General features: G+C 42.6%; 1 protein-coding gene across 6 annotated transcripts in view; it reads right to left on the bottom strand.

The window, feature by feature from the left end:
• Window positions 1-21,769, bottom strand: part of CTNNA2 (catenin alpha 2) — a 492,427-nt gene that overhangs the window by 336,593 nt on the left and 134,065 nt on the right. For 5 of the 6 annotated variants that reach the window (XM_027691274.1, XM_027691275.1, XM_027691276.1 and 2 more), the window contains one exon: window positions 7,337-7,540. In XM_027691274.1, coding sequence (XP_027547075.1) covers window positions 7,337-7,540 — 204 coding nt within the window. Of the gene's footprint in view, window positions 1-7,336; window positions 7,541-21,653; window positions 21,685-21,769 lie in introns of those variants that run through there. The other variant, XM_027691277.1, reaches the window with a different exon arrangement.

Genomic DNA, 21,769 nt, shown 5'->3' with positions numbered 1-21,769 from the left:
TCAAAGATCAAAAAGGAGGCAAAATGTTCTCCAGTCAACACCACCAAGGGAAATCACTGTGGCTCAGAAACAGCATTTTCTCACAAAATTATTAGAATCACAGAATCATTAAGGCTGCAAAAGACCTCATCAAGGCCAACTTTCAGCCGAGTACCACCCACTATCATGAAATGCAACATCTGCTTATTTTCTGAACACTTCCAGGAATGGTGACTCCACCTCTTCCCTGGGCAGATTGTTCCAGTGCTTAAACACTCTTTCAGTGAAAAAATTTTCCCTAGTATCCATACTAAACTTCCTTTGACACAACTTGAGGCTGTTTCCTCTTGTCCTGTCTGTATCTCCCTGGGATGAGAGGCCAACCCCCATCTGGCTACAATTTCCTTTCAGGTCATTGTAAAGAGTAAATTACTTCAGTAAGTTTAAAAATCTACTCATCCAAACAGCTGCAACACCACTGTGTAAACTTCCAACCACCAGAACCTGAAGTCAGGACAAATTATTAGCATATTTCTCATTTCCAAGCCATGAAATCTCATCTTCTCACGCAGCTTTTTTATTTGTTGCTGACAGCAAACACCAGTGTGGCTCTCTGAGCCTGGTAGGCAAAACACAACAACCTCTGAACATAAAATTGCAAAACCAGAAAATACAGGAATGAATAAATGAATCAAAACTCACTTTGTGCAACTGGAAATGATGCAGCATTTCTATAAATCTACTGAAAAATAATGGACATCCCCTATGAGGGGGCCCTGACACCATCAAAAAAAGGGACAGAGTGTTCCTGAAAAGGTGTCTCAAGTCACACTGCAGGCAGCATATTTAGACAGTGATTTATGTACAGTCATGAGCAGTGCAGGCACTCAGCAGGGATGCAGAAATGCAAAGAAACCTAAACTGCCCGTAATGCATAAAACATTTGCCCATTTGGGAACATATCCTATTCCTCCAGTAATAACTACTGTGTTCCCACTTGTTTCTTTCTAGTAAAGAAAGACAAAACTGCTCATATAACCTCCAAAAGAGCCAGGTGAATAGCAAAATAGCTAATCCCCAGCCTGAAATACAGTAGGAAGCTTTAAACAAGCCCGTGTCCTCTATTCATCCAGCCGGGAACTCAACAACAGTACCCATGGAAAAACTCTCCTGCTGAGCCAGTCGTGCCTGAATCCATGGAGGCTGCTGATCCAGCAGTCAATCTCCTGTCACTCATCCCCAATTCCTCAGCTCAGGACAGCTGTGGACATTTCTCTGTCTCATAACTGTAATTTACTGCTCACTGTCACCCAGATTAACCTCGCACAAGTCAGCCCAGAACTGAAACGTACACACCAATTATTGCTTTGCTCTTAAATATGGACTCAGATGAAGCTGTTAAATGTGACAGCTGACAGTATCTGGAGAGTTTATAGATTTCCAGTCGCTGCCGTGTTTTTCACTCTCCAATCAAGCACAATAACCAGCTGTCTGTTAAGGACATTTCATTTTCATGTTTTTCCTCTGAGCAATTCCAATTTTTTACTGGTATATTTGTGAAGAAAAGCTGCCAGCAGGCTTGTGCTCTCTCATCCCCTCTTCTGGTGTTCTGTATTTTCAAAAAAATGGCATTTTCTCCTCCGTAGGAAACAGGAATTACAGCCTATAGCAACTCAGCTAGAGTGAGCAGACATCAGGAATGAGTAGTAACTTCAGAGAATAAGATTCCAAAGAGAAAACACTGAGCAGTGTTATTCCTATAGTAAAGCAGGGTCATCCTTGAGCACATTGCACAGGATTGCATCCAGACAGTCCTTGGATATCTCCAGTGAGAGAGATATGCTGCTCCACTGGGCAACCCATTCCAATGCATCTAAATATTAAATCATCAGGAGTAATACAAAGACTCCACAAAGGATTGTTCATTCCACTTGGATAAATAGAAATATTCTCTGTCCCAAAAGCCAATTACAATAAAAACAAACCCCAAGCTCCTCTGAAATGTTGGCAGGGACTGGGAGCAGGAGCACCGGATGAGAGGGGAAGGAAGGCAGGGGAATGCAGGTTGGCTTAGAAATAAGCCCAAGGCTTTTAGAAGACAATCTCATATTTGAACCAGCTGGGAAATGCCTTTTCAAATGCAGATTTGAACTAATGCCAACCCAGTACTGGAGTGATTACAGAGGTCTTTAACACTCACAGCTTACTCACTTGTCAACTGCTTTCCAAATTTCTCATTGACACACCCCAGCAAGCCAAAATTCAGTCTGTCTTTGCTGACATCTGATGATGTCAGAGGGAATTCAAAGCATCCTTTTTTAAGTCTATTTTTCTAGAGATATAATTTCCTTTCTTTCTTATCTTGATCAGACATCAACACGAGAGCACCCCGAGTCTTGCTAGAAAGGGTGCCCAGTCCTGGGTTCTGAGTTTGGCAGAGTATTTCTAACCCAGGAGTCTGGGTTTAGGAGCTGGAAATCCCAGGTTTCTGGTATTTTTGCTCCCTGACAGCCTGCAATACAAATCAGGAAGGATCCAGGAGAGCAAACCAGCAGGAAACTAGACCCCAATCAGAGCTAACCATCCGTTAAATAATGCTTTCATTTAGACAAATGGAAAGCAATTGCAGTAAGAGCTTCTGTGGAGCTGTATTTAGTTCTTCTCTGTAGGACAGAGACTAGAAATGTAATTTTATTTTGAAATAAATGACGGGATTTATCACATACATAAGAAGCTGAAAAACACTCTATCAATTTTCTCTGAGAGACTGGGGGGAAAAAAGTCACAAGATCCAGCAGACTAAGAACCCTGCCTCCCAAAAATGCAGATTTTAAAGTTCAGAAGAGTTCACCAGAGAAATAATAGATACCATGCTGGGAAAATATTTTGTAAAAGTTACTGATAAGACAAAAGAAGTAAATACATATTTCTAGATTTACAAATAATAGTGAAACAGTTTACATCTCATTTCCATAGAAGTTCTTGCAGAGAACTCCCAGGGATCTCCCTTGTAGAGGGTTTATGTACTGTGAGACTCCAGTCAATGCAATATACTATACAAATATATAGTTATTCATAGAACTAGTACAGAGTGTATAGACTAATTAAAAAACCCTTATTTTACAGGTAGGAAACAGGACAAATCAACATTTATCTGAGGAGAAGGAAGGAGGAACCAAAACACACTTCTCCTTTTATAACAGCAAATAATACAAAGGGGAAAACAGCATTATTTTTACTCATCTAATTTGAATTTTGCCCTACCTTTCTCTTTACAGAATTTCTTGTCATGTTTTTCTTTGGTTGCCAACGTTTTGAAAGTATCTGCCTTTTTTTTAAAACTAATATCCTTCAGCTTGTAAAGTTCATTTCACCAATCTTGTGCCCTCCTCACCAAGAGCTAAGTCAACTGTGGTGTCTGTTTAGTCTTCCAAAGTGTAAAAGACTTTTAATTTACTCTTATAAAACTCTGGGTAATACACAGAGAGATTTTCAGCCTGGCATAGAACAAACTGTAGTAAGAACATTGTTATCTACTTGTTAGCCTCTGATGGATCCATAAAAAGCAGTTGGACAAACAGGGAAAGCAACATTGTCATGTGTGTTAGACTCTCCCTGCCCATGTAGCAGAGCATCTTGATCCACTAAATTTGGGTAAAGCACCTAAAGATAAAACAGTTCACAGGTGCAGAGAATACACCTGGAGATGTGATGGATGTACTTAAAAGCTGCCTGCAAATCTTCCAGTTCCTGATTCATGCCTGCAATACCATCCACTGATGCAAAAGCCAAAGATCAGTGAAGCTTCAAAAGCAGCATTTTCATTCTCAGAACGTTCTCTTGCACTCGATATTTTACTCAGTTTTCAAGAAAATTTAATATGAAACAGAACACAAACCACAATCAATTTATAGGATTTGCAGTGCAAATGTCCAGCAGCTAAAAGGGTGTACAGAAGCTACTTAACTACCAAAAAATAGAAATTTTTTGTATACAGTAAAAAACACCCCTCTGAACCCAAATCATAGAAGCAGATGAGTAAAATGAAACTATTTTAAGCTGGAGAAGGATTGAACTAACATTGACTGAACAGCATATTTCCAGTGCCCTGCAATTCATTGTCCCCATCCTTAAAACACAACCACAAAATATTTACATTGTTCTACACACATTTGATCAAAACTCATCAGCCAAAAAATGATCCATCGTTTTCCAGATATCATCAAAGAGAAAAAAAAAACAAACCAAAATATGAACGTCTGATTACTTTCTTAAAGCAAGAGCAGCATTGTGGTGGTTTAAGGCTGCATGGGCAGACGATGTTAAAGATGCTCCTCTTTGGCAAATCAAGTCTTGATCAGACTTAGAACTGTGTCATGTTTGGTGTGTGCCATTCACCCTTTTGAGATTCATCCACGCCTTTAAACACCTTCCAAGTGAAACCTTTTGTTATGTGGGACATGCTCAGCATTATTGCAAACCCAAGAAGATCTATCCCCAGGTTTCAAAGAAATGGTTTAATACTAAAGCAAATTCTGCCACAGATAAAATTCAATCCCTAGATAACAGGAGCTGCCTAAAAGCCAGGGATCTGATCTATCCTAGTTATGGGAATTTAGTTACCATATCAGAGGAGTTAAGAGATATTTAACTTATCCCCTGCCCATATTAGATCATAACAGTTGTCAGCTGAATGGCTCTTCAGGCAGTATTGGTCTATCTCCTGTACCTATATACTGAAACCTAAATTTAGGCCTCGATCTGTAAACTGAATCCCATCCCTTGTATCTGCAAAGATCAGTTTGGAAAACAACATTTGATGCAGTATTATTCTCAAATTCTACCATCCCAGATGTGCTAAGATTAGAAGTACTTCATTTTATGTAATTTAAATATATATTCCGTTCTTATAATGTTTACTCAATAGATGTAAAAGTAGATTAAGTTGATTACATTTCAATATAAAGCAGAAAAATAATAATAAAAAAACCCAGAGATTGTGCAGCTCAGATTAAGAATTAAAAAAAAAAGGAAAAAGAAAAAAGGAGAAAGACTATTTCAAAAACCATACTGTGGAAACCATAAAACCAGCTGCTCACACCATTATGTGTTTAAGTAAAAACAATGAAACTGTATTAGCAACCTTCAGTATGGTCATAAAGGCCCACAGTTTTTAAATTAAAACTCGCTTCCCTCTGTAAATGTGGTCAGAAATAAAATAAGAATGTTTCTGGTCCAAGGACAAATTGCATCATTACCAAAAACCTGTGTACTGAAAAAGAGTAAAATAAGAAGCCACAATTAATCTGTACTGACAGTTTCTTTGAAAGAACTTTAAAGATTGCACTTATCAGTAATAGTTCTAAGGAGCAAGATTCTGTAGGAAGCAATCCAACACTTTCTCTTCCACCACAGCCTCATCACCTGTTATTTAATGTTCTCTTTACAACTTCTAACCCGTAACACAGCAGCACAAACTTTGCTTTCATTCAAGTTTTCACAAGAACCTGTCAACTATCACTTCACAAAAACTAAAAAGCAAATAATGCTTCTCAGTTCTGCGCCATCAAACATCTATTCCTTGAGGTGGCTCAATTATACGGAATAATATCTTTAAAAAACAACATTTAAGTTTGAACTGTACAATGAAATGACTAAAGGACTGAAGTTTGCACTGCTGATACCTCACTGTATCACTCTACCAACTATAACAGTACCAATGAAAATAACAACCTTAAAGGTCCATCCTTGAACAGTCTCTTCAGCCTTATATTGATGATTCCACCAAATGGGATCAAAATCTGCCACCTGATACTCTGAGAGCAACCAAAGACAAGAAACAGCAAAGTAGAGGATGCTCAGTTTGATGCCTCTTAGCACACATTTCCATTTTAAAACAGGTTGTTGACGTTGCTTCAGACTTTCTCCCACATCCTCCAAAGGGCACAGCGATAGTACTTACGGGCTTTAACACACAGTGTTGGGTGGAGAGAATTTTCTGGGATAAATTATGCACAACAAAGGTTATGCACTGCCAGGTAACACCATGCTGAACAATTTAACACCTCTGGAAACCCTACACAGAGAGTTGTATTTGAGACTGTGAGAACAGCACTAGAGCTACACTCCCTACTTTCATGGTAACTGAGTATTTCCCAGTTCCAACAGCAAGTGAAAACCTTCCGTGGTTTAGTAACATAACAGACAACCTCTCATGAGTATCTACAGGTCACATCCTAAATATCAAACACAATGTTGAAAATTAACTGTATTCACCTTCAATAAGAAAATAATTCTTAGGCCATTTCCCAGTTACACTGCTTACCATTATTTTCATCACAAAAAGCATTCTGCCTCCAAAGAAATGCTTGTTGACTACTTATTACATAAGAAGGAACTTAATGCATAACTCATGGGGAGCACGGAGTTTCTTCATAAATAAAAAACCGTCCCGATGAGCTTCTGCTTGTACCAAGCAATTTGCAATATATTAAAAAGTTCAGTAATTCAAATAGCATTACCATTAAAAGGTGAAACAGTTCAAAGAGAATTACTATTAAAAAGTTTCATAATTAAAATATTAATTGATATGATTTGTATTTTTGTAAATTTGAATTATAACTTCATTATAATTATATATCATTTTAACTACACTTAAAATACATATATACCAATATTGTATATAATTCTAATTATAATCTAAATATATTATCAATAATTCAATAATTACTATTATTTAATTGACATCATACTGTGTATGACTTTCATATAAATTTGTATTCTAATGTAATTATAATTACATATAGTATAAATATATATATTATATTATATATAATTATATTTATATAATTATATGTATTTTACATATATAAATATATAATGTTATATATACATATATAAAAATGTTATATATTCTATATTATATATGTTATCTAGTTTATATTATATAATATATTGTATATTATATAATGTATAATTCTAGTTATCTATAATTCTAGATATCTATACAACATAAATATATATTATATATAACTCAATAATATTTACCATTATAAATATGCATAATCTTCATATAAATTTAAATAGTAATTTAATTGTAATCACATATTATTTTAGTTATATATAATTATAATTGTAATATGATTACATATTTTATATATAAATATAAATTTCTAAATAAATCTAATTATAAATGTAAAAATATATCCTAAAAATATATAAGTCTTTGTAATTATTATTTATAGATACCCCTTAACTCGTGCTATAAAGACGCATTATTCAGTGAGACATTAGACCAGTAAGTTTGGCTCGGGAAGGCTGAAGGAAGCACTGCCAACGTACTGAGAGCGTGACTTACGTTGTTCATGTACTCGCTGAGCAGGTCCTGCAGCGCCTGGCGCACGGCGTTGCACTCGGCCACGATGCGCTCCCGCCGGTCGTCCCGTGTGCACGAGGAGTCGGCCATGAGCGCTGCCCCGCTGATGATGCTCTCCAGCCTCTCCTCCAGGGACGGCCGGAACCGAGCCTCGCTGAAGGTCATCGGGTCCAGAATGATCTTGTTCTAAAAGGCAAAAGGAAATGGGAAATGATGAGCATAATGTGGGTTCTTGGTGTTTTCTAAGCGTGTCTTATTTCAACAGAATCACAGAATGTGCTGAGTTGGAAGAGACCCACAAGGATCAATGAGTCCAAGCCTTAGCCCTGCACAGGATCATCGCCAAGAGTCACTCCATGTGCCTGAGAGTATCCTGCCAATCCTTCTTGAACTCTGGCAGCCTTGGTGCTGTGACCACTTCCCTGGGGAGCCTGTTCAGTGCCCAACCAGCCTCTGGGGGAAGAACCTCTTTCTAATACCCAGGCGAAGCCTTCCCTGACACAACTGAAGGCCATTTCCTCAGCTCCTGTCACTGGTCACCACAGGGAAAAGAGCAGTGCCTGCCCCTCCTCTTCCTCTCAGGAGCTGCAATGAGGTCTCCCCTCAGTCTCCTCTTCTCCAGGCTGAACAGATCAAGTGCCCTCAGATGCTCCTCACCTGACTTCCCCTCAAGGCCCTTCACCATCCTCATTGTCCTCCTTTAGACACTTTATATTTATCATAGAATGTCAGGTTGGAAGGGATCTCAAAGATCATCGGGTCCAACATTTCTTGGCAAAACTATCTACCAAGTTTCTGAAAAAATAAATATTACAGAAATTTCTAGTAGCTCTAAATCCAAATAGATAAATAAAATTAGAAACAATTGTATATATATAAGTAATTCACAACCTTCTTGCCCAGAAATGCTGTGGCTGCCCCATCCCTGGATGTGTTCAAGGCCAGGTTGGACAGGGCTTGGAGCAACCTGGGATAGTGGAAGGTGTCCCTGCCCACGGCAGGGGGTTGGAATGAGATGGTCTTTACAGTCCCTTCCAACCCAAACCATTCCATGATTCTAAATTAATATTATTCTTCCTTGAATCCTCTGAGAATTTCTTGGCTATTCAGGAAATTCACGGGAAAGGTGTAAGTTATTTATACCTGAAGAGAAAGTGGGATATTCTCTGTTAACTAAGTCCTTCATTTTGATTATTTTTATTAGCAGACTACACTACTAGATCACCCCAGTGTTATATGAATTTAAAAAACTGAGGAACCTAACACTGCAAGAAAACCATTATTAGATAATCACATTTAGACAAAAATATGAAATATCTCTGATTTCCATTCTGTAGAGCATCTTTTAAAAGCCTTTTTTGTTTTTAAATCAGGAAAAAAGTGCTACAACAAGATAGCCTAAAAATATCTAATTTGTCTAACAGGCTACTGGTTAACAAAATATCTTTATTCCACTAGAAAAAGAATTGATTTTTAAAGACTGTTTTCTAATGAAGAAAGTTTAATTCCTAAATTATGATCACTGCTAAGCACTTGCGTACTTTATCTATCAAACTGATTACCAAATATCAAATAGGGCTAAAACACATTGATTCTACTCCCATCAGTAAAATCTTATGTAATGCTATGAGTTTTGAGTCACTGATGGATTATATTCTGACCTGCTTTTCTCCCTTTGGAGTTCAAGGTAAGAAATACAAAATCAACCTGCTCCCATTTATGGGCACATTTACAACACTGTGTAATTCAAAATAACCTTTTGCTGCAATCATGCAAAGAAGTTTCCTAATTGTATATTGACTAAAGTACTCTGTAAGCAGTGCACTTATTTGAGCTTTGAAAGAAAATAAATCAGGAAACAGGAATGAAAAATATAAAAGCATTCTGATTTCTAATCATCACACCGATTTCAAAGCACAGAAGATTTGTGTTAATGATCTGTTTTAATTTTCACAATGTTCTGATAACTTCATTGTTAGTCTATTTTCTTTAATATCCAAGAGCAATCAACAGTACAACCCAAATGATACAATTAATTTGAAAAAAAATGCAACACAGAGTATTAAAATGTAAATCAGGATTTAGGGACATGATATATAACTAACATATGCCTTTAGTGTTGAAAAGCGTTACTAAATAGAACATGTTGAAATGGATTTATTCTAAGCTAAAAACTGATTCCAAGTGAATGTCTTCTTTATTTCAGCAGGGCAAGCATTTTACAAAACATCTTATTCCTCAATAAAACTTTCAATTAACACACAGACCCCATAATTTCCATTACTATACAGAGAAAGGGTCAAGCCCTGAGAAATCTGTAACTTCACTGAATGTGTAGCAGTTAAACAGCAATAAACACAAGGATGTCAGGGAATTTATGAAAATTCATTATTTAATAAAAGGACAAATAGAAGAATTTTAACCAGACAACATATTGTTCCAGCTCCAGGAACTGCTGACTTAGCAGAAACAAATGCAGCATGACCCGGAATGTGAAATAATGTCTCACATGTGTCTTCTGGGGTGTGTTTCTCAGCAATAAGCAGAACAGTTTTACAAGCACCTAAATTAGAAATGACTTCTCCAAGAGTCAGCCCTATGCATATTTATGTAGCTGGGCTCTTAAGTCAAATAATACTTGGGATTTTCAGAAATCAATTATATAAATTCATCTTCACAACTGCACATTGAATTCAGTAGCAGCAAGAGTGCAATTGCGTCAAATGAACTATATATGCAATTTATGCCAATGGTAAAAGAAAAATTGAAAAAATTAGCTGTGTGTTTCAGATTCCTAACTAATCCTTCCAGAAATGCCTCCCTTTTCCTCCTCGTCCTCACAGCCATAGGTGTAAGGTTCTCTCTCTACACAGAACATTTCACTCAGCAAGTCATAAATCACATTTTCCTTCTTACATGTTTTGGAATACCCTGCAATCAGTCTTCTGTGAGACCCAAGGACCTATCAAAAATAAATTCCTGAAATATGCAAATATGTATATTTATCTGCATGTGTATCTGCATATGCAAATTCTGGGACAGGTACCTGGGGAAGAATATCCCCAGGCACCAGTACAGGCTGGAGGTGACCCGTTGGAAAGCAGGAGAGGGAGGATGTGGAGAAGGACCTGGGGGTCCTGGTGGACAACAAGCCATCCCTGAGCCAGTGGTGTGTCCTGGGGGCCGAGAAAGCCAATGATGTCCTGGGATGCATTAGGAGGAGCATTGCCCAGCAGGTCAGGGAGGGGATCCTGCCCCTCTGCTCAGCACTGCTGAGGCACATCTGCAGTGCTGTGTCCGGTTCTGGGCTCCTCAGTACCAGAGGGACACGGAGCTCCTGGAGCAGGTCCAGAGGAGGCCACAAAAATGATGAAAGGATTGGAGCATCTCTTACAAGGAAAGGCTGAGGGAGCTGGGGCTGTTCACCCTCCAGAGGAGACACTGAGAGGGGACCTCCCCTGAGGAGGACAGAAAAACGGATTGGGAACAATTTCAGGCTTGGAGAGACATCCATGGAGCCTGAAGTGACTGTTACCTCATGGACTGACTTGTTATTCCCTAGTTTTTACCACGTTTTATGTACCCCCACTATTATCCTCCATGTTATTATCCTTGGTTTATACTGTTCTGGGCACGTTTAGACTTGCCCTCAGATTTTTTCCCTCCAAAAGTTGTTTACTCCCTTGTTCTCCCCTGCTTTCCCACTCATCTCTCACTGATTGGCTGCTGGTTGCCGCAGTGCAGAGGGAGCTCCCATTGGTCCTTTCCCCTGGATACCCCTAAGCTACACCCACCTTTCCCCTGTCTCCCAATCCTGTTTCACCCTGGGTTGTCAATCCCATGCTCTGCCCCAGTTGTGGAACTTCCCCTTACCCAAACCCTATTTAAGTCTGTGTCTCCCATAATAAAGTAGCCATTGCACCCTCACCTTCAGCTGTGTGAGAACCCTCTGTGCAGTGCTGCATCCCTATCCCCTTTCCCTTCGGGCCATGGCACTCCCCCGTCTGTCAGTGTCCACAGGGAGGGGGCAGAACATGGACCAGGCTCTGCTTGGGGGGGCCCAGCAGTGGGACAAGAGGAACAGGCAGGAACTGATGCCCAGGAAGTTCCACCTGAACATGAAGAATTTTCTTACTCTGCACGTGGCTGACCTGCTCTGCTGACTCAGGATGAACTTGCTGTCCAGCAGGAGCATTAAATGCTTTTTTTGCCCCACTGCTTTATTAACCCAAAAAAAGAATCACAGAATGGTTTCGGTAGGAAGAGACCTTCAAGACCATCTTCTTCTGTCTCCCTACAATGGGCAGGAACACCTTCCACTAGCCCAGGTTGCTCCAAATCCCGTCCAACCTGGCCTTGGACACTTCCAGGGATGGGGCAGCTACAGTTTCTCTGGGCAACCTGTGCCAGGGCCTCACTGGGAAGAATTTCTTCCCAGTATCCCAGCTAACCCTGCCCTCAGTCAGTTTGAAGCCATTCCCCCTTGTCCTGTGCCTCCAGGCCCTTGTCCAAAGTCCCTCTCCATCCTTCTTTTAGTCCCTTTTAGGTACAGGAAGGTTGCTATAAGGTCTCCTCATAGCCCCAAAGTAATTTTTAGCCCTCTTTTAATTCACTTTTATATAACAAGAAACACTTCTGGGAAAGAAAACCCCAAGAGATTTTAAGGAAAGAAACAGAACAACTGTGTTCAGCTTAAAATACAATAAATAACGATGTAGTTACTTTCTGATGGGTGGTTATAAATAAATTATATTCTAGATGTTATTTTTAAATTCTTTCTCAAATATCTCACAGGGAAAACAGCTATTTTGAGGGGAAAAAAAAAGACTGGGAATGAGACCCTTCTACATCACAGCTCTCAACACGCAGTTACCAAAGAGACACTATATTTTGCTTACAAAAGATGTTACTCCTTTTCAAAAGCTTGGTATTAAAATCCAATTTCAGACTAAGTTATTGACACCTACACAGGTCTTACATATTAATTAACAAGGAAAAAAACAACTTATTGGAATGAAGAGAAAAAAATAGTTGGCAGTAAATCTGGCTCAATAAATTCCTTCAAAAGTCTGAAGTTCCCGTCACTTCTTGATAGCCAGTTAATGAACGATGCCTGTAAATGAATTGGAACATTTTACATTTCTAATTAGTTAACTAACATTAGAGCCATAAATCAAGCACTGACACCATAATTCATCCCTTTTAATTAAGTGTTTCAAGTCTCTTTACAAATGTAGACAGATTAGTGTAAACGTACATCATCTTTGGCTTCAGATGCTGAAACGAAGTCCAAGAAAATTAATTTTAATACAATTGAAAACTTGTTTGGAAACTGCTAAACTCGTCATAAAATCTTGTTTAACTTTATTACTCTTAACTATTTTCTCTCCAACTCTTCTTCCTTCTTTAAATTATACAAAGTGTGCTTAAAGTGTAGTTGCAACGTTTTAATAAATAATAAAGATTTTCAGAAAATAGACCTCGTCATACTAGTTAGTATTATAAGCCATCTTTCTCTTGTTCAGAAAGGAATAAACTATCTCAAACACTAATAAACTATAGCAAAATACTTCTCAAATTTAAAATATCAGATAAATTATTTATAGTTCAGATAAAAATACTGAAAAACCCCATACCCTACAGAAATGCCCTGTACAATCAGAGAGCATATAATAATTGAAACTTTGTGACATTTATCAGGATTAGAATTTCATTTTCCACCATATTAAAAAAAACCCCAATGTTTTTATTAGAAATATGAAGTAAAAAAACCAAAACACTAAATTACTAAATTAATGTTATAAAACAACTTTACAACTCCAAAAGAACTGGAATTACTATATCATTGCCTGCATTTTCCAACTAAATTGCTTCATTATCATGTGCACTGCCTTATTACTCATGAAAACTATGCTCGTCTACAGGTTTCTGTATGTAGAAAGTCTTATGGAAATTTCAGCAGCTTCTTCAGAACCTCTGCCTTGTTTACTTGTTAAACACAAAAGTAAATGGTAACAATCTGGGGGGGGTGGAGAGCCAACATAAAATGTGTTCAAATTCATTCCTAATTCAATGGATAGAGTCATAAACTCTGATGGTGCTCAGCATTTTGGCAAGTATGAGAAAACGCACATGGAAAATATTTTTTTTTCTTTTTCAAAATAGTAAAGACAATTCATGAAACCACAGCGCCTCAGAGCTGGTAACATAGAGTTTCTAAAATTAAATTCTTGCTCTGCTATCGCTCACAATAAATATTGTGACAAAAAAGAGTTTTGGAGGAAAATGAAAACAAGCACTAATAAATTGGTCTGCAGAGTTTTCCTGTTTGGACAGTGAGTGTATGTGTGCAAGGTCAGATTTTTACCTTCATACAGATTCTTTTTAGAATTCTCCACTCAACTCCCTTCTATACAACTCCTGATTGAGAGAACCAGGAATTCAATTTTCCTTGCACTTCCTTCATTTTTCTATCACGTAAAAGGCTGATGAAGATAAAAATGGCCTGTGTTGGGCCCTTTATACAATTCACGTCCTCTGTTCTTAAAAACACACAACCCCCCTCCCAAAACTAGAAGTTATTTCCTCTTGTAATAGAGTCAAAGTGAATTTTCAAAGAAACTACCAAATCATGCAACAGAATTTCAATATCAGCTTGTTCTGTTTAACAGGAAACATCCTTCTTATTTGAAAAAGGCAACGTTTTAAAAGCATTGAGCTGGAAAAAAAAAAAAAGAAAACCAATGCACACACTTCCGTATAACTTCTGTATAACACAGTTCTACAAAAATGATATCTAAGACAATCAAAGTAAACCCAAATGATGCATTATGTACCATGTTAAGCAGCATGGAACACTACGAGAGACACATAACTGGAATTTAGGGCTTTGTGGCTCCTTTATTAATTCTTGTATTAATCTTATATTAAAAGATGACCCTTGAGGTCTTTTCAATCTGGTATTCAGATTCTATAAAGCAGTTGTGAGACTCTGGATACATGTTAAATGTTACCTTCTTTCCTCTATTTCTCTCTTTACACTTTTTTAATTCACATATTTAGAATGCAAAACCTTCAGGGCAGAGACCATTTCCTAACATGGTTCTTAATGATTTAAAATCATAGACTCATTTAGGTTAGAAAAGATCTCTAAGATCATCAACCCACCAGCACCACCGTGTTCACCACTAAATCACGTCCTCAAGTGTCATATCCACAGGTTTTCTAACACTTCCAGGCATAGTGACTACACTACTGCCCTCAGCACAAGGAAAAGCCAGTTTTTAAGGTAAATGCCACGGAAAAGTGAACAACGTATCCAAAGAATGGCTCAAAACAGCAGTGACAATGCCACTGAAAAATCAGATTGATTGATATTTTAGATAAATAAAGTCACTACCACAAGTATGAAAAACTGCATTTGTGTAAAAAGTAGCACCAGATGCACTGAAGAACCCAGTTTTTCTGAGTAACTTGGGAGACAAGTATAAATAAAAGTGTTTGATGTATTTCTTTGTCAGAAGCGTTGCACTACTGCGAAAACAAATACCATGGGCTTGCAGGTTTGGTTTATGTACATTTGTCCATGTCTCCCACCTTGCTAACAAGGCTGTTTAGCTCTGTTTTAGCAATAAATCAACCGTTTCTCCCTGTCAGGATGCTGTGTTACACAGACACACCATACAGCTGTAATTCAACAAAATAAGAAGAGAGTGACAGTGCAATGTTGCACTGCAGCTTCCGATGAGCCACTCTGGGGTGTTAAAAGAACAGAGATATAATTCAGAGGGTGCTCCAAATGAGCTGGAGAGGGTCTGGAATGACAGGACAGGGGGGAATGGCTGCATACAGAAAGAGGGCAGGGTTAGATGGGGTATTAGGAAGAAATTCTTCCCTATGAGGGTGGTGAGGCCCTGGCACAGGTTGCTCAGAGAAGCTGTGGCTGCCCCATCCCTTGAAGTGTCCAAGGCCAGTGTCCAGGGTCCAGACAGTGGTTAGAGCAACCTGGGATAGGGGAAGGTGTCCCTGCCCACGGCAGGGGATGGGACTGGATGGTCTTTACATCCCTTACAACCCGAACCGTTTTGTGATTCCACGATCTTTTCTCCAGGGACATTGAGATGGCAAAATTCACAGGAGCTCAACAAGAATCACGCTCAGGTGTAAGTGCATAATGAAGAGCAGAAGCAAGACCCCCGACCTTGACAGCACCCTCTTCAAACTGTTCTCCAGATGAAGGGCCTTGAGAGGAAGCCATATGAGGAGGCTGAGAGCACATGGTCTGTTAAGCATGGACAAGAGGATACTGAAGGGAGACCTAATTCCCTAGATAACTTACAGTTTCTTAGGCAGAACTTTGTGAAGTGCCTTCCTTTGTCTGGATGTTGTTTTAAAATTTGCTTCATACCTTAGACTTCCCTTAATGTTCTACGATTTGCACAAAGAAGTTGGCTACTCAATCTCTGGAGAATTTGGTTGTTTCTCCCATGCAACACCCAGACAGAATGAAACCACCTTCCCCTGAACACTCCGAGTGGGATGGGACATCCAGGAGGGAACTGCTGTGCCCAGGGACAGGGCTCTGGGAGGACGTGAGTAGCAGGAGCAGTGGCAGGGAGAGCGACAGGGACACAAATGGCTGGAGTCACAACCAGGTTGCCCTGGCACAGGCCCCACATGCAGACAGCACCCATGGCAGGGAGGATTCTCCACGCTCCCTGCTCTTGCCTGCATGAACACAGGGACTGAAGGCACAGGGGGCACGGCGACACAGACAGCACCTCTCCTCTGGGACTCTCCCACCTCCCCAGGGGCCCTGACAGAATGAGGGGAAGCTCTGCAAGGGGAACCCAACGAGAATGAGGACGGCGGGTCACCTCGCATGGAGGTGTCGCTCAGGGGAAGTCAGCCACACTCTGCATCAAAACTGCTCAGAAAGGAAAAATCACACGGGTCATTGTCACAGGAGGCCCCTTCTGAGGCAAAGCCGTTCTTTGTTGCAGCACACGGGGTGTCCCATCCAACCAGGGGCACCCTGAATGCAGTTTTACATTAGATTCTTAGATTTTGCTCTGGTCTTCAGGGGCAACACGAGTTGACCTATCCCTGCTTAACACACACGTTTTACTATGTTGCAAACAGCTCAAATTCTGGGCCAGAACCACCTCTCTGCTTCGTTCTTGATCTAAAGGAGCCCGGACTTGGTGTTGCTACAGTCTCCTTCTGGGAAATCGACACCCCCACAGCTCCTCCTCACTCCTGGGCAATGTCTCTTTGCAACCAAGGTCCCCTCACAGCGCCAAGCAGCAACAGAGATCCCGCCACAGAGAGCACCCATCCCACCACCAGGATATTCACCACCAAGCAGCCAGGGGTGTCCCAAAGGCTCCAGCAGCACCCCCACAAGCCCAGAGGTCAGCCCCAAGGGAACTGATCCCGTCCCACAGCAGGGGATCTCAAGCAGCAAAGCATCCAAGGGCCATGTCCCCCACTGTTACATGTGACAAGGGATTGGGGGCTTCTGCCCGCTTTGGGAAGGGAGCCCCTAGGGGCCCATTCCCTGCCGCTGGGGCTGCACTTGGTGGCTGTCGGGGCTCTGGTTGCCCACTGGCAGTGGCTGAGATTGGGGGGGGGGGGGCACAAGGGAGGCAGGTATTAATGGCCACCGCAGGCAACACTGCCCCAGTCCAGTCTGGGCAGAGGCAGGGAGTGGGCACCCCCTACTCTCTCTCTCCTGCACACTATGGCTCGCACAATGTGCCTTGCTTTGCTTCTGCAGAGCCTCATCCAGTACCCGCAGCTGGTGGGCGATGGCTTGGATGAGGTCACACGGGAGCACATGGAGCTGCGCGCAGATGATCTCCAGAGGGAGATGACTCGGCTGCAGCAGGAGCTGGAGCAGGGCCCCCTGGAGCGCACTCTGTGTGCCGGGGGAGCCCTGCTCTGGGCTGCCCTGCAGCAGTGGCACTTCTCGGCTCCTGCTGCAGGCCTGGGCTTGCTCTTGGCACTCTGGTTCAGCTGCAGAATAGCAGCCATGAACCAGAGAGCAGCGGCCAGGAGAGCCCTCGAAGAGGCGAGGAGGAGGAGGAGGTCATCCATCCAAACCGTGCTCACAATACGGAGGAGATACAAAGAGGTGAAGGAAATCTGGGGATATGTGAAGGAAATGAAGAAGAAGGTGACAAGGGCGATTGAAACAAGGAGGAGGAAGAAGAGCATGGTCTTGAGAGGAAGCCCTGTCAGGGTGGACCAGGAGGGACTTCCTGCAGCAGCTGCAGGAACCCTTGGAGCACACAAGCTCCCGCCTGGAGAAGAAATACCCTGAAAACCTTCACCTAGGCCCTGAAAACCTTCACCTAGGGCCCGAAAACCTTCACCTAGGCCCTGAAAACCTTCACCTAGGGCCCGAAAACCTTCACCAAGGCCCTGACAACCTTCACTTAGGGCCTGACCACCTTCACCGAGGCCCTGACATAGCTTCGACCTATGGCCTGACAGACAGTCCCTATATTAACAGTAGTTCATTTAGATGGAGCTTAGATGTAGCTAGCACGTTTGCCCCGACAAGTATAGAAGTAGTAATTAGGCAGTTCCCCAACAACTGTATTGGTAGTTAATACGTAGTTCCCCAAGAATTCTATTTGTAGTTACCCGTAGTTAGTGCATAGATCCCCCCAAAATAGATAAGTACATAATATGTAGTTAGTGCACTGATCCACCAAAATATGTAAATAGTTAAGATATAGTAGCCCCACGGACATGTAAGTAGTTAACATGTAGTTAGTTCATTTAGACCCTCCAAATAGAGAAGTAGTTAACATGTAGTCCATTTATCTCCCTAAAATATTTAATTAGTTAACATATAGTTAGTACATTTCTCCCCAACAAATCCAGAAGCAGTCACAGTCTGGGGCAGGCCATGGGTCCGGCCGCCATTTCAGGGCAGGCCGTGCCTTCAGCCGCCGCCATTTGGCTGTGTCCCAGAGACTGACAAAGGCTCCAGGGGCAGGGGGTGGAGCAGTGGCCGTCCCACCTACCCAAAGCTCCCCCTGTCTCCCCTCTGCTTCCCACCTGGCTTCTTTTGAGCCAATCAACTGGTTGATTGAACCTGTTGTTTCAATAAAAATTACTGCTCTGTGCAAGTTCTCATTGGACTCGACTAAGCCTACACTTCTGAGTTGGTTCTAATCTGAAATTCAGCCTACTTGCACCCAGCCCATCTGATCTCAGATGATCAGCTGACACTCAAGGGGGTCTCTTTTCTGCTCAATTCCAACACCTTTCGTGCATTAGACATCCTCTACTCTCCCCAGGGATCTGGTGCCACCTCACTTGGGCACCTGGGCACTGGGCTCTGCTACACTCTGGCGAGATTAAAAAATACAGTGGCAAAGATTTATTTTGTGGCTTATGAAAGGGGAAAAGTTGGGGCAGGATTCCTGAGAGAAAAACCAAGTTGGCCTCTTTTCTGGACACTTCTCTCAGTGTCTGCCAAAGGCCACTGTTGGAAAGGGAAACAACGAATTCAGAATCAATAGTTACACTCATTTTTTCCTTCCGGGTCTGCTCAGCCTGCAGAAAGCAACAGCAGCTTTTGCAGGACCTGCCCACTCTGCCAGCTGAGTACATCAGCTTCAATAACAGGAAAGAGCCTTCAACTGAGAGTTGGCTTTTGTACACAGTCAACCATCACCAGAAAAATGGAACCAATGAAATTATGTCAGAGAGCATCTTATAACTCTTCCACAATGCCCAGAGAGAGCAGCACTTCAAGATGGAGTGTGGGGAGAGGTGAAGAGCCTGCCCTTCAGCGAGATCACCAGCTGGACAGGCACAGCAGCTTGGAGCAAGTGATCCAAGGAATTTAGCACTTGGTGCAAAGATCTGGAAATCAGGCTGGAACAACATTCCTTTATCTGGGACCTGCTCCAGTGGCAGCACGTGAAACCCTTGGACAACTCATGGTGCATGGAGCGGGAGCTGCGGCTCTCTCTGCCTCGCACTGACTGCGATATATACCCCATTACTATTGCCTTGGGCATACGGTCTCGTTTGCACCTCAATTTAGGACGAGGCATTTCTGATGGTTTCAATAACCGGATCACAGCACTCCCCCCTGCCCCTGGAGCCTCAGGCAGCCCGTGGCCCAACCCCAAATGGCAGCACCCGAACGCACGGCCTGCCCCAAAATGGCGGTGACCGACTGTGTGGGCCCCCAGGGAAATCTGGAAGCGCAGCCGCGCCTTGGGAGGCCCCGGTCGAGCGGGGCAGACAAAAGGGATGGGGACAGGAGTGTTGAGGGGCTGCTCCGGGTGGCGTATTGAGGCACGGTCTCGGGAGGTGAAGCTCAGACAAGTTTATTGGGGTCGTAACCCCTTTTATAACCCAACACCAACAGACAAACCTACCTTATAAGGTAAAAACTGGGACCGCAGCATCTGATTGGCTGCGAGCTGTCACGGCAGTTGAAATGACAGTTTTAGGAGTTACAGCTCACTCCTGTAATGAGTTGGTCCGTTCTCTGCAAAGCTCTGGCTTTTTCCATGCCCTATTCCCCACAGCTCCGCTACCCTGGATTTAAAAGCAGACCAGATCACCCTGCATCCCAGGGAGACCAAGGAAAGACCAAGCTCTCTTTTTTCTCTCCCTCTCTTTCTCTCTCACTTTCTCTCTCTCTTTCTCTTTTCTCCTAACTTCTTCTTCTCCAAATGTATTGGAATTCAACCCAAAAATTCCACTGAATGCCTTAGAATGCCTGAATACTAAGGATATTAACCACCAAGCACCCAGGAGTGTCCCAAAGGCTCCAGCAGCACCCCCACAAGCCCAGAGGTCAGCCCCAAGGGAACTGATCCCGTCCCACAGCAGGGGATCTCAAGGAGCAAAGCATCCAAGGGCCATGTCCCCCACTGTTACATGTGACAAGGGATTGGGGGCTTCTGCCCGCTTTGGGAAGGGAGCCCCTGGGGGCCCATTCCCTGCTGCTGGGGCTGCACTTGGTGGCTGTCAGGGCTCTGGTTGCCCACTGGCAGTGGCTCAGACAGGGGGGAGGGGGCACGACGGAGGCAGGTATTAATGGCCACCGCAGGCAATGCTGCCCCAGACCAGTCTGGGCAGAGGCAGGGAGTGGGCACCCCCTACTCTCTCTCTCCTGCACACTATGGCTCGCACAATGTGCCTTGCTTTGCTTCTACAGAGCCTCATCCTGCAGCTGGTGGGCGACGGCTTGGATGAGGTCACGCGGGAGCGCATGGAGCTGCGCGCAGATGATCTCCAGAGGGAGATGACTCGGATGCAGCAGGAGCTGGAGCAGGGCCCCCTGGAGCGCACTCTGCGTGCCGGGGGAGCCCTGCTCTGGGCTGTCCTGAAGCAATGGCACTTCTCGGCTCCTGCTGCAGGCCTGGGCCTGCTCTTGGTGCTCTGGTTCAGCCACAGAATAGCAGTCATGAACCAGAGAGCAGCGGCTAGGAGAGCCCTCGAAGAGGCGAGGAGGAGGAGGAGGTCATCCATCCAGACCATGCTCACCATCAGGAAGGAGATATAAAGAGGTGAAGGAAATCTGGGCATATGTGAAGGAAATGAAGAAGAAGGTGACAAGGGCGATGCAAACAAGGAAGAGGAAGAAGAGCATGGTCTTGAGAGGAAGCCCTGTCAGGGTGGACCAGGAGGGACTTCCTGCAACGGCTGCTGGAACCCTTGAGGCACACGAGCTGCTGCCTGGAGAAGAAACACCCTGACAACCTTCACAGAGGCCCTGACAACCTTCACCTAGGGCCCTGACAACCTTCACCAAGGCCCTGACAACCGTCACCGAGGCCCTGACAACCGTCACCGAGGCCCTGACAACCTTCACTGAGGCCCTGACATAGCTTCGACCTATGGCCTGACAGACAGTCCCTATATTAACAGTAGTTCATTTAGATGGAGCTAAGATGGAGCTAGCATGTTTGCCCTGACATTATAGAAGCAGTAATTAGGCAGTTCCCCAATAAGTATATTGGTAGTTAATGTGTTGTTCCCCAAGAATTCTATTTGTAGTTACACGTAGTTAGTGCATAGATCCTCCCAAAATAGATAAGTACATAATATGTAGTTAGTGCACTGATCCACCAAAATATGTAAATAGTTAAGATATAGGAGCCCCACAGACATGTAAGTAGTTAACATGTAGTTAGTTAGAGTTAGTTCATTTAGACCCTCCAAATAGAGAAGTAGTTAACATGTAGTCCATTTATCTCCTTAAAATATTTAATTAGTTAACATATAGTTAGTAAATTTCTCCCCAACAAATACATAATACAGTCCAGGGCAGGCCATGGGTCCAGCCGCCATTTTGGGGCAGGTCGTGCCTTCGGCTGCTGCCATTTCGCTGTGTCCCAGAGACTGACAAAGGCTCCAGGGTCAGGGGGTGGAGCA

This window comes from Neopelma chrysocephalum, unplaced genomic scaffold, assembly GCF_003984885.1.
Source record: "Neopelma chrysocephalum unplaced genomic scaffold, ASM398488v2 Primary Assembly neopelma1_83, whole genome shotgun sequence".
Lineage (NCBI taxonomy): Eukaryota > Metazoa > Chordata > Aves > Passeriformes > Pipridae > Neopelma > Neopelma chrysocephalum.
Note: the sequence above shows the minus strand (reverse complement) of the source record. Positions and strands in the feature narration are given on the sequence as shown.